The sequence below is a fragment of the Cololabis saira genome, chromosome 23 (assembly GCF_033807715.1).
Source record: "Cololabis saira isolate AMF1-May2022 chromosome 23, fColSai1.1, whole genome shotgun sequence".
NCBI lineage: Eukaryota > Metazoa > Chordata > Actinopteri > Beloniformes > Belonidae > Cololabis > Cololabis saira.
The window spans coordinates 24,419,770-24,437,398 of NC_084609.1; the positions used below are offsets into that span (position 1 = coordinate 24,419,770).

The window sequence follows — 17,629 nt, forward strand, 5'->3', positions numbered from 1 at the left end:
TGCAGCGTTATGAGGTTCAGACCTGTCAAATGAGTTTCTGATGGATAGATATTAATGTTTGAGTAAGACCACCAGCTTTGTCTGTTACATACTGACTTTTCTTAGCGGATAATTCCCCTCGGTATTTACAAGGAGAAGAAAAATAAGAGAAAAGGAACTATAGTGGACCAATCAAAACAACACAGATGAGTCCATGGCTCCACATGTTGTTTTGCACCTCAGTATGACACCATTGCTGCATAAATGAGTGTCCTTCAATCTACAAAGAAGGTGTCAGTTATGTAGAGCGTCCTTTAATGAGGCTCAGCGGGTTTTACATTTATGTAAATAAATAACAGCCAGAAAAATGCTCGTGGAAATGGGTCTGCTACCTCTTCCACTTAAAACCCATCAAAACAGGGTTTTGTGCAGAGATTTGTGAGGAGCGTCAAAAAGCCAAAAGTTCTACCGTCATCCTCTGCTGCCAAACTGAGTTATCATCGGCTTCTCTGCAAGAAGAAAAGTAGCAGCTTTGCAGCAGCAAAGGTTGAATTCATAATTCTCCCTCGTGAGGACAAATTCATGCAGCACTAATGAGATTTTATAACCTCTCTCAGTAAAAACAGCACATTGAGACCAATTCTTCTCAGGTTTTTTTTTTTTTTCTCCCACTCATTCGTTGGCAAACCCCCATTTGCCAACATGATCAGACAGAAAGACTGAGATGTGCATCACCTTCTCAGTTTCAATAATGTCATATCACTGCAACAATGTGTGGAGCGGGAAAAAAGCGGTTAAAGGAGGAGACACACACACACACACACACGCACACATCCCCAAGATGAGAAAAAAAAGAATCTGTGTCGCTATGACAACTCGACCGAGCTGGTGGCCCCTGTGGCAGGAACGAATAGGATTCCTCCCCTCGTTATTTTCCCCAAATGCTTGCTGTCACTCCCCGATTTCTCGGAGTCCAGGTCATTATTATGGCAGACAGGTCTGCCTTAAAATGGCATGGAGGAAAGGATTGTTTGGTTGTGGGGTGAGCGCTGCATCTCGTTGTTTTGTCCAGCCTACGCCTGCCCTGATGTTTAGACATGTGGGGCGTAGATCGTTTCAGTCTCTCTCTCTCATTGGTTTCCTCTTCCAGGTTTCTTAAACACTGCAAAGTTGAGAAGATCTCCAGGGGATATGTCTGCAATCTACCTGCGGATGTGTCTTAGGAAACACTGAATCCGCTAATCAAGACACATGGATCTCGCAATCAGTGTCTTGCTAGAGACGGCTAATTAAGCCGGGGCTACAGTGTGGCACACATGTCATTTTCATTATATTCCCAATAACCGTGGAATATCTGAGTGAGACATCGGTTGTCATTATCGTAACAAGAGGATTGGTCTATTTTTAACCGTGCCCTGACACACAACCGTGTACTGTCACACTCGCTTTCCCCCAAAAAAGGCAATTCATAGCCATAATTCTCTCTTACAAAAGGAGCTCCGGCATTGAATTCGTGTCACAACAGAGACGGATGGAGACGTCCTTTGTCCTTGTTTTACAAATGTTAACAATCAGCCTTTCTATTCCCCATCCTTCATCTTTTGTACGCGTCTGCGCATACGTGGATCACTTGGATGTAAAATTGTAGGCCATTTGGGCTTTAGAAAAGCTCGCCGGGGCTTCGCTCTGACCCCTCCACCCGCTTAAAAAGAACAGAGATGTTGTTTATGGCAACAGAGAAGATGAAGCAGAAAGTCAGGAATAAAGCCCGCTTGTGCCGCTTGATTCTTCAGATTATGAAAGAGCGCAGCGTTTTTTTTGCCGGGGGCGAGTGTTTCAGAAACATTACGACCGGGGTGGGGAGGAGGTCAGCCACGACATGTGCGAGTCCTTTCAAAGAAGACGAGCTACGGTCGGTGGCCGCCGCGGCGGAGCGGGAGATTGGCTGCGGCGATGGAGCGAGCGTTGATGGAGGAGGTGGAGATGGAGGGAATCACCTCTGACGTGAGGCCGAAGCCTCAGCTGTCAGGCTCATCTCTCGAGGAATCCGTTCCCAATCAGAGTTAGAGAAGCAGACCAGACTTAAAACGTTTGTTTGATAGAGCTGCTATGATGGTGTGGATAGCTTCATTTATGACATCCAGCCAGGTACTTTCCTCTCCGCTGTGGTCTCATGCTTGGTCAGGATGGAGGATTGCACTAAAGATGGTTTTCCTCAGCTCAGCTGGTTTATTTTAAGTGGCATTACATATAATTGGAATTTCAGGCCTAAATCGGTTGATAAATTGGATTTTGAGTTGAAATTAACTGGATTATGAGTTAATTACAATGAATTTGGAATATAATTTGGATTATATTTAGGGCCCGAGCGAAGGCCCTATTCTATCTGTAGGAATTTTTTTTCTCGTTTTTTTTTTTATTTTCCTTCTTCCGACGAAATGAGGACCTTTTTGCTCCCCTAAACGTGCCCCAAAAGTCACAACATTTTGCACGCAAGCCAGGCCTGGCGAAACAGGCTGTGACGATAATTAAATACATAATGCAATATTGTAGACGAATAAAAACGAGACTAAAATGCAGATTACAAAATAAAAACTCTGCTAAAATGTGTCGTTGACCAAAACGAGACGAGACTAAATGTTCTACCAAAGATCCTTAATGTCCATGTTTTCAGTAGTTTCTCTGGTTTAGTTCTGCTGGGAGACGTTAGTCCTCAATCCCAGTCGCTGCAGCAGGAATCAGATCCAGAAGATGCAGCTGCAGAGTTAGAGGCTGATGCCGTTAACGCAGAGCTCTAGGTTCACGTCAATTAAAAACAAAGTTACATAGAGAAACACAGGTATCTTCTCTGGGGCTGGAGAAGAAGAAGAACCATCTTTAGATACACTTTCCTACAAAGACGTGGAAAAGAAAACCCAATATGTCGTCGAAAAAGAAAAAGATGGGGAGAAATGCGGAAAAAAAAAATGTTGTAAACTCAAATGAGAGTCTTCTGTACCTGGAATGAATGTATTCTTGAGTCTATAAGGTAACAATAATATAATAATAAGATAACCTTGTTTGAATTGTAAAATGGGTTTGGCTAAATACAATCTTTGACTAAAACTAGACTAAAATGGTCCTGGACAATTCTGACTAAAATAAGACTAAAAATGCTCAGACTTTTAGTCGACTGAAAGTTGACACAACTAAAAGGAGAATGAACGTGACTAAAACGAATAAAAACTAAAATGATAGCTGGACCCAAAGACCAGACTAAAACTAAAATTGCAACAGTGTGACAGAAACCACCCTATGGGTAAAGCACCTTGAGTTGACGTTCTTGTGAAGCAGCACCACACAAGTCAAGTCAAGTAAATTGAACCAAACTAAATTGACCTGACTCTCATAAGGTGATGGCAGCAGGACGTTGCCTTTAGATATCAATGTTGTCAGATTGACCTGCCATCATTTTAGGATCAATAATGATCATGAAAGGATTGATTCTCCCATTCACCTTGGCTTTTATGTTTCTGTAGACATGAAACCAAGATATTCCTGTTTTTTCTTGTCAAATTCATTTCGGTTCTTGATATACATTTCCATTTTTACATCTCAGGCATGTCACACATACCAAATTAAGCTGCAATCAGGGGAGTTTATGACGCTAAGGAGGTAAAAGGAAAAAACTGTTTGGTTTCAAACAGGTGATGACAACAAGTGATTGTAATGCTGATTTGGTAGCACATCGCAATCAAGAGTTTATGGTCAAATTATAGGATCTCCACCAATTAAATTGTTATAAAAACAATGTTATTCAAAGAGAGAGTGGAAGGATTTACTCTGTACATTTCCTCATCTTCAGTGCAAAATATCGTGAAACAGTTTTAGAGAGTGAAGAGCAAGAGAATCAGATACCTTATTCAGTCAACTGATATAACCACATATGTAGGGATTTCTTTCTTACAGAGCTACATTCAAAAGTACCACTTGAGACTCTACTAAGCAAAATGCTAAAGTTGTGTTGAGGCTCTGGGATCTGGGATGGACCATCAAGCAATAAAAAAAATGTATTCTGGACAGACAAATCAGTAATCTTTTTTTGGTTTTGTTTTGGAAGTTAAGGGTGACATCTACTCTGAAGACAAAATGCATCCCGAGTGTTTTAGCAGCTAGTCCAAAATAAAAAGGTACATATTCTACATTCATAATGTCGTCACTTCACAACAACAGAATGCAAGAGCACGTCCTTCACTCGTCACAAAGTCAAGACCCCGCCTGTGCGTGGAGAACTTTGAAAAAGCTGATGACCCTGCACTGATGCACACCCTAAAAAGGTAACCTTACTCTGAACACTTTCACTAATATCAAGTATTTTCACAGTTAAAAGAAAACCACAGAGAGTCTTGCTGGAGTCGTGAATGATGCCGGAGCATATGGGAGCACTGTTTTCCTTTTTTTGGCATTACAAAAAATAAAATCTATTTAATATCCTCTCAAGAGTTCAGTCTTTTCTTGTGAATACCGTGTCACTCCAAATCTGCATAAGGAGTGTTGAACTGCTTTTGTTGTAGGGGTAGAGGTGTAAATACTGGCCCCACAAGATCCCCAAACTTTGGAAAAACTCTGATTTGTGGTCTTCAAGGGAGTGTCATAAATACTTTTCTTTTTTTAAAGATCTAGAGTCATCTCGCGTGTGGTCGAGATCAGACATGTTTCAGGAGGAATGACATAAATAACAAAATATAATACCAGAATGCTTTTTTATTTCTTGCAAAAAAGAATGGTGACATTACAAAGTTTTCAGAGCATTACTGTTGCAACTCTTTCTGGAAATAGATGTATATTCATTATCTGAATTAAGAAGAGTCTCCCCTAGCCCTCAAACTCTGGAGAGAAGGGGCCGTCTCTTTAACACATGGAAATCATAAGGAAAAATACTCACATTTAAAAAAAAGATCTGCGTCTAAAAACAAGGGTCGTGCTGTAGGTGTAGTCTTCTTTTATTATGGTTAAAAGTTATATAAGTATTGGGTTCACATTTTGTAAATTCACTGGATTTTTTAAAATATTTTTTGCATTCTCCATGATACTCCAACTTTCGTTCTCTGGGGTTGTGTGGAGATAAAAAGAAGAAAAGCCAGCACAGAAGGTTAGTCACCTCTGAATGGCTCAAACTCCACTTCTGGACAATTGGACCACAGCACATCAACGGTTTTTGTATCAGTTTCCTGGTAATGACCTGTACTTTTGTTTCTGAATTATTATTAAAGAAAACACGCACGTACACGAACCCACTAGTAAATGATGAAAGCAGATACCAGAAAACAAAAGCTGGTTGTCCAGGAGCTCTGCTCTGAAAGATACCGTAGTTATCAACAATCCTTGCCTCTTGGGCTCGGTGTCAGTTTCTCTTACAGAAATACACACACACACAATTCCCACTGGAGTTTGATTGAACAACGTAATTAATTGTAATTTGCATTCATTAAATTTTTCGAGAGTCTCCCTGTTGACTCAAGCTGCAGGTGTGTCCGACTTAATCTGACACACGCACGCACGCACACACGATGCTTCCATCCATCCATCCATCCATCCATCAAATGCTTTTTCCGTTGCGTTTTACATTTTTCTAAAAAAATCAGTGAGTGACACATGATATGTAAAATGTCCCGTGTCTGTATTCTGCAGACCTTTAACGGTGGAAGTGCTACATACAGCGTAATGATCAACACTAGCAGCAGGTTTATGGTACATTTGTGAAACTATTCACACTATTGAACTGGATTATTGGACTGGACTTCCACTAGCATCTACATGCAACAATTACTGGTGGCCAGCATAAAAAATGAATGCAATTACTTCAAGGAATTGTCTTATGCAGAGTCCATTAGAGATGAAGAAAGAAGATAAACATCATCAGTTATATTGTAATAACTGGTTTTCTTTTTGAGTTTTGTTGCCTTCAGGGACAATGACATGGAGGCTCATATTTAAACAAGCAAGACGGAGCAATCATGAGGGACAGAATGATGTCCATACGCCTAGCCTAGCCCCCCCCAAAACAAAAAAATGTAAAACTTGGTTATAAAAAGGGACAAAGTTCATGTAACAGGCAAGATATCCTCCTAAGACCATGCATGTTTTTCTTGTTGCTTTTGGCCCTGTTAAAAAATACAACGTGTGACGTCCACATACAGTATACAGTGTTCGCCAGGACTGAGGAGATGTATTTTAGTTGAGTATTTGTTTTTCTGAAGACCTTTTACTTTTATTCCTTACATTTAAAAACACATGTCTGAGTGGTGACAGCTTTTTTTAAATTATTTATTCATTTGTTTATTTAAACCGCTTTCATTTATTCATGTATTTGTACTATTATGAAATGCGACTGCAATCTTTTCTTATTGTACATTTCTAATGTTTGTATTTTTTCTTCTTTTTTGACATTACGATCTGCACTCTTGTGCTCTTTTTATTCATTTAATTTATTCTTTTTTTCTGGTCTTTTCCTTTTAACACCTTAGAAAAGCACTTTAAGCTGCTTTTGTGTATGAAATGTGCTACACAAATAAACCTGTTTTGATTTGACATATTTTTCTATTCTTCGAGTGTCTTTTGTGACTACGTTGTGTGGTTATGAAGATCCAGACCTTGACTTTTACATTTCAATATCTTCATCATGATCGTTGTATGTAATCCTCTTTTATTCCTCCCTCCATCACTTTCCTTGTCTGTCTTTCATCTATGTGATCTGCCATCCTGCAATAGCCAGGTAACTCCCCCCAACATAGTTATACATGTATGTCACGTTCTTGCAAAACCAGCACTTTATTTGTTTATTTATTAGTTTCACGTTGATCCCACTTATCATTCCTTCAAAAAGGCAAAAAAACGACAATATCAAAGCGATTGCTCCTGACTGCATTTGTCTCCGTCTCAGAGCCACAAAATCAACATTTTTAAATGATCGGAGTGCATCCCTATTCTGACTTTGGCATGCATTATTAATACAATCTCTGCATGCTTTTTGCCCTAAATGAAACTATTTCAAAATGACAAGTATGACAAGAATCTGTAGAAGAGTGTGTGTGTTTTTTTGCATGAATGATCAAGAGTGCCGGGGGAGGGGTTTTCTGAAAGAGCGACATAGTTTTGCACTTTGAAGTTATTGGTGGCGCACAAACGTGCACTCCCATACACTCCCGTACACGGCATGCCTGTACAGACGGATGCGTTTGCTCTCCTCCCATCTTCCAAGTGTGAAAACTGCCTTTGCGATCACCATGGCGATTGCAGTGGCAGGTTTGCAGCGAACGGCTGACGGTGTTGCTGTGAAAGGAAGACCAGTGGAGTGCACTCAAATGTTAAGGAGACACATCCAGGATGCCAGGCTCTTAATGTGTTTTTAAAAAGATGCCGCCTTTGCCGTTATGTCTCAGCGACAACTTTCTTCAGAGCTCTGGAGGATCATCAAGGCTCCAAATGAACAAGCTAATTGGCTTTTAAAAGGCATGACTGGAAGGATGTCAAGAAGATTCACAAGAGTCTATATGTACAGAGATACGCAGCACTTTGGGGAAAAGGCAGATTGCTGGGTATCCTCAAGAAACTAATTTAGCTTGAATAGGATGTTGATTTCTGTTTTGATTGAAAAGTGGTGACAAGCGCGCCATCGTGTCTGTCAGCAATCAAAGCTGTCATTGTCAAACAAAATGTTGTCACACAAACGCACAAACGCAAAGTGGAAAAAAATCCTCAGTCATATTTACAGATTTACAGATAAAGTAAATAAAATCACTTGTACTTGGCTCTCCATGTCATCGTTTTAAGGTCAGTTTTAAGGGCTTTTGGTATAGAAATGTAAATGTTTGGTTTGAAGTAGGAAGGAAAATAGCAGCCTTAGTCTGCACGGTTTGTGGGCGTACTTGAGCTCATTGCTCAGGGGTCATATTTGGGTTTCTGGAAAGATCCTAGAGACAACTTATGTTGTAATAGACGCTATATGAATAAAATGTTATTAAATTGTAATTGACCCACTTTGCTAAAAATTGAGAAATGACCTCATATTCCTGTCTCTTCCCCTCAAGGAAAGCTCCCATAACGATGAATTTTTGTGTTTGAGTTCGTGGACATATGTGCATGTTTATTATCTGTCGCCAAGCGCTGCTTCGGCTTCAGTTTCCCCAGAAACAGTTGTCAAGAAGCTGAGCCTCATTACCAATAACACATGATGTTCTCAATCGACACATGTATCACACATCTGTAAAGCTCCCTGGACTGACGCCACGGGAACACCCCCCCCCCTAATCATCTGAGGTATATTCACACAAGGTTTTTTTCAGGAATATAGTAACATTTACTAACAAGTTCTTAGCAAGTCTCCTTTAATTCCCTTTAAGAAGACGGAGAGGGAGGACACACACACACACACATATATATATATACACACACACATATAAATATGCACACAAATTCTCACAATATACTGTGTATACTGTATGTATATGTCACTGCCAGATCCACCCATTTTTCATGCCATTACCTTTAAATAAAGCTACAAGTCACATCAACAGTGCTGACTGCTCTGGTGTTCTGGTCTGAAACACCTCAGGGAGGATTTTTCACATGAAAATAACAGAGAAGCCATGGCAACTAAGTGTTAGTGAAACAACCGCCACTGGTGCTGAAACACGGTAACTCCCGAAGGAAAAAAAACGCTGCTTTTCAGAAAACTCTACGGGGAAAAACGTGACCGACAGCTCTGTGAGTCTTTTGATTCTGTGTATTGAATCGTAAATCACCTTCGGCCAGGTAATGATCGGCCTATTGACACACCGTCCCGCTGAAGCTACGTGTACTTGTACTCACCCGAGAGGTTTTTCCAGCCGACTGCCCAACGATCCCACCACTTCTCCCAGGGTGCACTGGGCCTGGCCCAGAAAGTCCTGCAGGAGAGGATTGAACTTTTCCGTCATTCAGACACGACAAAAGGAAACAGACACTTTCAAATTCACTTGACATCAAACAACAGAAATGCAAAGTGCAAAAGCCTCCAGGATGCATCATTTTGGAATTGATTAATATTGTCAACATAAATCAGCTTCTGTAGCGTAAAATATTTCTCATCAAAAACTGTGGAAAACAGGCTAAACCACGTCAGATCATTAATTATAAAAACATGCCATCTTCATCCCATTTCCACACATGGAAATCAGATATCTCCTCACAGTTGGGCGCTCTCTGATATTAGGTCGGCTCAAAGCAGCGTAAAACAAATGTATTCTCTGTGCTCTATTGATTAGCATGTCTTGTAACTCTGTCTCCAGCGCGTCTAGCTTCACATCCGTCTGTTTGGCCATCAATCATCACACCGCCTGGCACGTAGTCAAGCCATACAACTTTAATTTGTCATTTACTTCTTTGTTTTGTACACAATTTGAGCTGAAATGAAACTGGGAGATGTTATTTGGAAGTATTTTCCCCGTGTATAAGCCATAAATCACCCAACAGCTGTGGCTGTCACAAAAAACTGTTACTTTATCAGTCAATGACACGGCTGATCAGCCTGCCCAAGTAAAACCGGCATGTGGGAGAGACTGCAATACTTTGGCATTTTCTAATAAACTGCAATTATGCATGATTAATGAGCTGTTGATAAATTGATTATGGTCCAAACTGTAATCATGTTATTACGCCAAGTCAGCGGTGCATTAGATGGCCCCGTTAATGGATTAGATACAAATATGCTTCCTGCAGGCTAACTTTTTATTTTTTTTCCACAACCTGGCAACTCAGAAATTATTTCTGGTTTATAGTTAAGTTATGCGCCACTGCTAAATGGTTCCCAGAGTTTGTCCTATTTATTTTAAATAAAGTGCTGATGTTTTGGTTGAAAATGAATTTACGTCACTGAACATTAGCTGGAATATGCAAAGCCTTTCTGCAATGTTTTCAGGATGAATCTACTTAAAAACAGCTTGGCTTCCTGCCCGTCTGCTTATGCAAACACAAACTGGCGCATAGTTTCACAACCGTGGTGGGGTGAGTTTTAACCCACACCTCCCTCCTCCTTTCCTCTAAATTCCTCCCTCGTCCTCGCTCAGTTCCCAGGTGTGTCTGCAGCCAACGTTTCCCAGGTTAAACCCCCATCTCGCCGCCTCTCCCTCCGAGACCTGCATCCAGGATGCTGAGGTCGTGAGCGTCCTCCGAGCTAAACACCCGTCTCTCTTCTTATATGAGATTATTGATTTCGAATGAGTGAGGCGAGTGAGGAGGGGAGGGAAGACACGGCGAAGGATAGAAATGGAAGATGAGAGAACAGGGGTGTGGCTGTGAAATAAAAAAAGAGAAAAGTTGACAGAGTGCCATATTGAGATGGAAAGACGAGACATAAGAGATGAGGGCTGCGTGAGAGGAACGGACAGCATCCAGCAAAACATTAAAGCAATATGAAATAAGGAGAGAAATATTCTAACCCGGAGATTGCATGGATCTGACAACAATCAAGACTGTACATATGTAAAAAATATATCATTAAGTCATATTTTGAAAAACAACAAGCCATAACAGAAAATATATACAGTTACAGTGTTGTTGTCCCCACAACAGTTTATAATCCTGAAACTGTCCATCAGCTCAATTTAAGTCTTTTGGATGGGAGGGGGGACATAAACCAAGAGGTTCAGCTGCCTTTTACTCAAGCTTTCTGAGATCAACATAATGTGGATAACTGAGATACAACACTGACACTACACTGGGTGGGTTTCCTAAAGCCGGCGTCCACGATAAAACCTAAGAGGCTGGAAATGTAACAGCTCCAACCTCCTCCTCAGTCTGCTCCCACGTTGTCTCCCAATCACAGCAGGGGACCCAGTAGGACATACCGTATTTTCCGCACTATAAGGCGCACCGCATTATAAGGCGCACTAAATATCTGGTAAAATACCGTACTATAGCTGCTGGGGTTGAGTTACGTATCTACCTGATGGAGCTGCGCTACAGGAAATGCTACAAAATCCTACAGCAAATGCAAAAAAAAAAAACAAGAAGAAAAGTACTGTATGTCAAACTTTATTAACAAAATAAATACATGCTTTGCTCCGTCTCGTCAAAGTCGCCATTATGCAAATCAGCGTTTGTGCTGTTGTCTTGAACGTCTGTGACGATTCCTGACGTTTTTAGCGCCATTACTTCGGCGACACCAACTACATTACCCACAATCCCCCTGACTACAGTAACAGAAATTACCGTAATTATCATATATAAGGCGCACTGCATTATAAGGCCGGTTTTTGAGAAAATTAAAGGCTTTTAGGTGCGCCTTATAGTGCGGAAAATACGGTACTGATTTAGCAGACTAACATTCCCCTCTGTAATGCACCACTTGTGCTGTGTGCCAACCACCGAAGAATACAAAAAAAAAAAATCACTAATTAGTATATCTGGAACAACTTGGTCAACATGGAAGGAACTGAAGTGGTTGGTGCCTTTCTGTTTCTGCATCTGCAATAGTGAAGATGACCTCAAGATCACTTCATTCAAGGATCGTCCACCCATTTCTTAAGATATATGAGACCTAAACGGAGCCACCTGTGCGCTCTCGCATATTGAGAAGTCTTGTACAATTTACAACCCAATTCAAGATAATCCTCTATTATTTTCTTTTTAACTGAACTGACACTTTATTGCATGTTCTCAAATTAATATTTCGCCTGAGATGACATTCACATTTCAATTTTTGTTACATTTTAAACCATGAAACCTTTGACACCCCCTTGATACAGTTACGCCTGCAACTAAACGGTTACAGCTGCAATCCAGCAAGATTAATCCTTGAAATTGGAAAATTATTGATCTAGTGCAGACCGCTTCACAAAACAGGGACTTGGTTGCACAGATTCGCTCCTAGACTTCTGGGGACAATTTTAAACCAACGAAAATGTGGATGTAATGTGAATGAACCTGCTGAGGCTTCTTCTTCAGTGTGATACAAGCCCCTTTTACATGCCTGGATACCCTGTGTTTATTACATGCTGGATACCCTGTGTTTATTACCCCAATTTAGTGTGGCCTTGTCCTTTTTACATGAACTGACATGTTGAGCTCCCCCTCAATAACCCACCTCCAAGGGTGCACTTAAACATGGGTCTGCTCTGATGGAACTAGGCTGCCAAGGGATGGCGGGGGCTGGGTGGGATTTATTGACAAGACAAGGAGGTCTGCGAGTTTATGGCATCCTCAAAATGCCATAAGTCACCTTTAACGAGTTAAAATGTAAAACAGTGGCTTTGCAAGAAACAAAACTCAGATAATTGACAATTTGAACAGCCGTAGAAAGAAGTTACATGCAGTCAATTACGACGATTGACGATTGAATCATTCCGCAAATCCAATTGCTATTCAGGGTAGCATGGATCTAGCACCCGTTTCACCTCCTGCACCCAGCGCTGCATCAGCTAGGGCTTCTGATGTTAGTGAACCCAGAAACCCCAACCAAACTGACAGGGGAGCCGTTGTATTCACAGCAATCATTATGTTATGCAGCACCACTCCATAACGGCCTCCTGACTCTACTTCCCTCCCCGCAACTCAGCTTCAGGCACCAGGGAGGCAATAATAATAATAATATGCCTTGCATCTACACTGACCAGTGCACGTTAAAAGTTCTTCCCCTAGGGAAAGTAGCAGGGTCTAATCTAAAAATGCCTACAGGACATCCGATGATGATGTCGTATACTGCAAACCCCACCTCACCCTTCACGCAGAATACGTTTTGCAGAAACATGGTGATTCAAGATAGCTGAATGATGACATGAATGAGGACAACCTGCATCAATAAAAAGAACGCGGCTAAGGTGATGGAAATGTCTCTTCTATTTAGGGGTGTGCAAACAAGGGTACCTCACAATTCGATTCGTTATTGGAGCTTTGATTTTTCGATTCTTCGATTATAACGATTGTCGATTCGATTATTGGTGCCACAATTCTTCGATTATTGTGATTTTTAATGCTTTTTTCCATACAAGATTGATTTTGTAAGTAAATAACAAGGTTTCTTGAACATTTGACATGTATTTTTCAAAGACACAAAATAATTTATTTTATGACTATGTAAACATTTGCTCTTTGACTTACTTAACTTTGACCAGGGAAAGCTGCACTTGCATGAGAGCGCCCTCTATTGGCGGAAAACACTGAAAACGGTCAAGCCCTGGATTTAATGAGTTCATTAATTCAAGTAAACAAGATATTTACTTCCATCAAATTTATTTAGTGTAAACATATCTGCCATATTTCAAGTGAACAATAAGAAATGTCCTCTACTTCTATCATACGATCATGAAAGAATCGCAGAGACCCAAACCTCCTTTTTCTTACCCACGTCCTCCTGCTAGTCAATGAAAACCCCAAGGTGCTCCCAGGCCAGCAGAGGGATATAAACTCTCCAGTATGTCCTGCATTTGCTGTGGGGCATTCACCTGGCAGGACGTGTCCAAAACTCCTTGGCAGCTCTGTTCTGATCAACCAGAAGAAACTAATTCGGGCCATTTGTGTCCATTCTTTCACTCACTACCCACAATTGATGACCACGGATGAGGGCAGTAATATAGGTCAACTAGTAAAACAGAGTCTTCTGTGTTAAAGGTTCAGCTCAATGTCTTCCAACACTAACATTTTAAAGCTACCTTGGTATTTTGCCTGTGCACATATCTTATTTTTGTGCACAGACTGGTCTGTTTGGACACTATGCATTGGAGGGTTTTGCCAAAAGCAGCTTTAGCTCTAAGGAAAAATTGGGAAAGACAAGTTGTAAGTATGCAGTATGAAAATATGCGTTTCCTCCTTGGGAGACAGTGACAGCCAGGTGACTGTTGACTGTTGCGACAGCATGCACCTCTTCAAACAAGTCTTACATTTCACTAAAAAAAAAAGCCAATTTCAGCAGCAACATCTCGCAGTCACACCTTGAGGATGCACTGTGCAGTTTTCTGTGAGGGTCATCAATTTAAAAAGCCATTTCGTCAACCAGCCTTTAAACGTAAGGCCGATGAAATGATGAATGTTTTGTGGAAAGTGGTTTCCTTAATATTGTAGATTATTCAGCAAAAAATTAACATACCGTTTACAAATAGTCTGACAGTAAAGCTGAGGAAAGCTTTTCCTGTTTGAGATCAGTTCAGGTCTATAAAATGTCAAAAATGATGACAGTAAATGTTTATTTCAAAGATTTATATACATTGAACTACTGTAACTGCATCCACACTCCAAGCCACAAAATATAATTCAGATACAATTCTGATTTTATTCACATTCATAGCTACACGTATCCTGCATCAGACTCTCAGACAGCATGTATTTGCACCAGATGAAGGTCAGCACATGTCAAGTGTATTAACAACAGAAAATATATCCGTGAGATGATTGAAACAGGATACAAACAACTCGAATGCAGAAATTGGTGCCTGTTATTGGTGACATTTGGCTCCAGAGGACTGGAAAGTCTTGCCCTGCTATATGTGAAAAGATCAATGAGGGAAAAATGGATTTTTGGCACCAAGTGGTGCAAGCCTCCCAAGGAATGTAACCCTCCCCCAGCGGGAATGTGCACAGCAACAACAGACTCCCAGATACACTATAAGCTTTTGTTTTACTGAATTCTCTTGAAGGAAGATCATTAAATACAACACTCACTGCACGCATGCAGGACAACAGATGCATATGTTACTTGTCAGTCAGATTGCATGCTCATATACCAGACATATATCTGAACTAGAACCACAAGCCTCAAACAGCTTCAATTCCACATGATGGTGACTTTGGCTCTCTGGATGAAAGGACGGGATAGGATAGTTAATTTAAGGCACACCTTCATATAGATGGGCATAATATCATAGGAAAATGGAAAGAAATAAGCAAGACACAAGACATTTAATTGTATAAGAGAAGACAAGTGTAAAAATCCGAGGATCATTTGGCAGAAAGACCTAGGGTGTGACCTGAGTGAAGAAGACTGGTTAAATATTTTATCAAATACAGGGAAACACATGAGAGGCAAAGGGGAAGTTTATTCAGAATAAGATGATTCATAGATTTTATTTCACCCCTCTCAAAACTGCACAGAATGGACTTAATAGGAAATGTTGGAAATGTCAGAATGATATGGACATTTTTACATGTGATCTGGGGATGTAAACTAGTGTACCCATTCTGGGAGAAAGTACTGGAACAGGTGAGTAAATGGCTGGGGGTGGCGGTACCTGGATCAACAAGACTGTGTTTGTTAGGGGATCAAACAGAAGTCCCAAATATACCTAAATATGATCGGGTAGTTTTAAAAGTCGGGATGGTCACAGCTGCTCGAATGATTCTCAGAGTATGGAAAAGTACAGTTGCCTCAGATGTTGAAAAAAAGGATGGAAATGATGTCAGAAGTTGCATCTCATGAAGGCATGCTGGCTAGAGTGAACAATGAAGAGGAAGATTCTAGGAGGGCATGGGAATGTATTTTTTTGTAGGTAGGGCAGATGGGGAAACTTGTAGACATGGTGCTGGAGCCTTTGTATATATGGTTGTATGATGGTTATACTGTCTGTTGATGCTGTTATGAATGTTGTGTTTTGAGTTTGAATGTATGTTCTTACATGCAAGAATAAATAAAAAAACTTTAATGACAAAAAAAAAGAAATAAGCAAGACACCAGGAAGAGACTACTGGACCTTCCCAGACCTGGTTGATCCTGGGATCAAATTTCCATATACAGTACCTTGAAGTTCCACATTCATCTAATCAAACTGTAGACTGTCAAGAGAACTGCACAAACTGTGTGATGTCCTCCAGAGGTTTTGAGGAGCAGCTTTGAAGACGATGTTTTAGGCCTGTCTGTGACGCCACGTTGACAGCAGCTCACTCAGGCTAACCATGACAGCTAACTACCGATACTTCATTCCAAGTCAATCGATCTCCTGACAAGTTGCCAGAATTCCAGCAAAGCTCGCCGGGACGGTCCGTCGCCGGCCCAGCCTCGGTCCAGCCTCGGCCCAGCAGGGCGGCTCGGCCAGAGAAAGCTGACAGCAGCAGCACCGGCTGAACTGCATATGTGACCAGGACCCTTCCAGGTCAGTGTTGAGCCTCGTGGGAGCAGGCTGAAGACTGGTGATGGACTGGTGATGGACCGGTCACCAGCTGGGCAGGGCGGCCGCCCAGGACGGCCAGCTGGGACTGCCATCCCCCTCTCAGCTCAGTCACGGCTCAGATGTCAAATTCACTGAAACGCTAAACACTAACTAGCTAAATTGATGACAGCTATCCATTTGACTTTGACTGCAATGTAGTTGCCACTGAAAAAACTAAATAAATACAAAACGGGCCGCTCGGTGGCGTAGTGGGTTAAGCAAGCAGCTCATATACTGAGGCTACAGTCCTCCTGCAGCGGTCGCAGGTTCAAATCCCGGCCTGCGCTCCTTTGCTGCATGTCATCCCCATTCTCTCTCTCTCTACCCCCTTCCCATCTGCAACTTGAATAAAGGGCCACTAGAGCCCAAAAAAATCTTTAAAAAAATACGTAACATATATTTATACAAATATTTGAATTGTTATACAATCTTACCCAAGAAGGTTTATAAAAATTCAGTAAACAGACTATCATTATGCACATAAAACACATGCTGGGCCAAATGTCCATATGAATGCCTAATCTTGTCTCGTCTCCGTAGGGACTTTTTTCTGTTTGGATGCGGGTGTGAATGTTTTTCCATAAGTTAAAGATATACTGGTAAAGAAAAAAGAAAAGAAAAAAAAGATGGTGAGACATCCTGTATATGTGTTAAAGGTATTTTGTCCAGACACAATAAAATTAGAGTACAGGTTACAGTATATTGTATAAGTGTGGGGTGGGGTTAGGGACTTTCAAATCAAAAAGGACATGTTTATTTTCCCTATAGTTCAACGCAAAATGTTTAATTTCAAGTTTTCTGAAGGAGATTTAGATTTTTTTAAAGTTTATATTGTATGTCCCTATGTATTTCTATCCTAAAGATACAACAGGAGAGTGAAACTGCAGGCCTTGTTAAACTGTTAGATGACATCTTCTATCAAAATCCTACCAAATTACCCGCTCGTCTTCATAGTTATAAAAGCTGGCACCAGTTGCACGACTGTGTGCTTGTCTAGACACTTATGCGGGCAGACCGGTCGGACCGGACAACAAAAAGCAAGAAATGTCTACAAATATGTGTTGGAGCATGTTGCCTTGGGGGAAGGGACCAAAAATGAATTTTTTCATCTCTGCAAGCAGGTAGAATTGGGGAAAAGCTTAAATCAGTGTAACTTGAAATGAGTTTTTGTCCCCTCCAGATAGACATCTTAATACATAAACATGAAAACAGAGAAAACACTGACTGAATGCTCTACTTTCACTATCCTCTATTGTTGTTCTTGTGCTTCGACTTCCTTGTCTTAAATAGTAACAGCTCAGACGAGTGTTTACTGTAACATCTACCTGGTCAAACTAGTCTCAGACATCACTCGAAAGCCACTTGTAGAAACTTCGGTGCAGTGCATTTCTATGAATGCAACATAAATGTAAAGAGCTACTTCCTCATCCACCCCTTTAAAGTTTATGCCAATGAAAACCAGACTTCTTGTGCTGCAAGTTTGTTCCAGTATATCA

The 17,629-nt window shown here is 40.9% G+C and overlaps 1 protein-coding gene across 1 annotated transcript in view; it reads right to left on the reverse strand.

Moving 5' to 3' along the window:
* Positions 1-17,629, reverse strand: part of LOC133423987 (copine-8) — a 132,481-nt gene that overhangs the window by 56,403 nt on the left and 58,449 nt on the right. Inside the window, exon 6 of the mRNA XM_061714338.1 lies at positions 8,830-8,906. Within this exon, the coding sequence (XP_061570322.1) occupies positions 8,830-8,906 (77 nt within the window). The remainder of the gene's footprint in view (positions 1-8,829; positions 8,907-17,629) is intronic.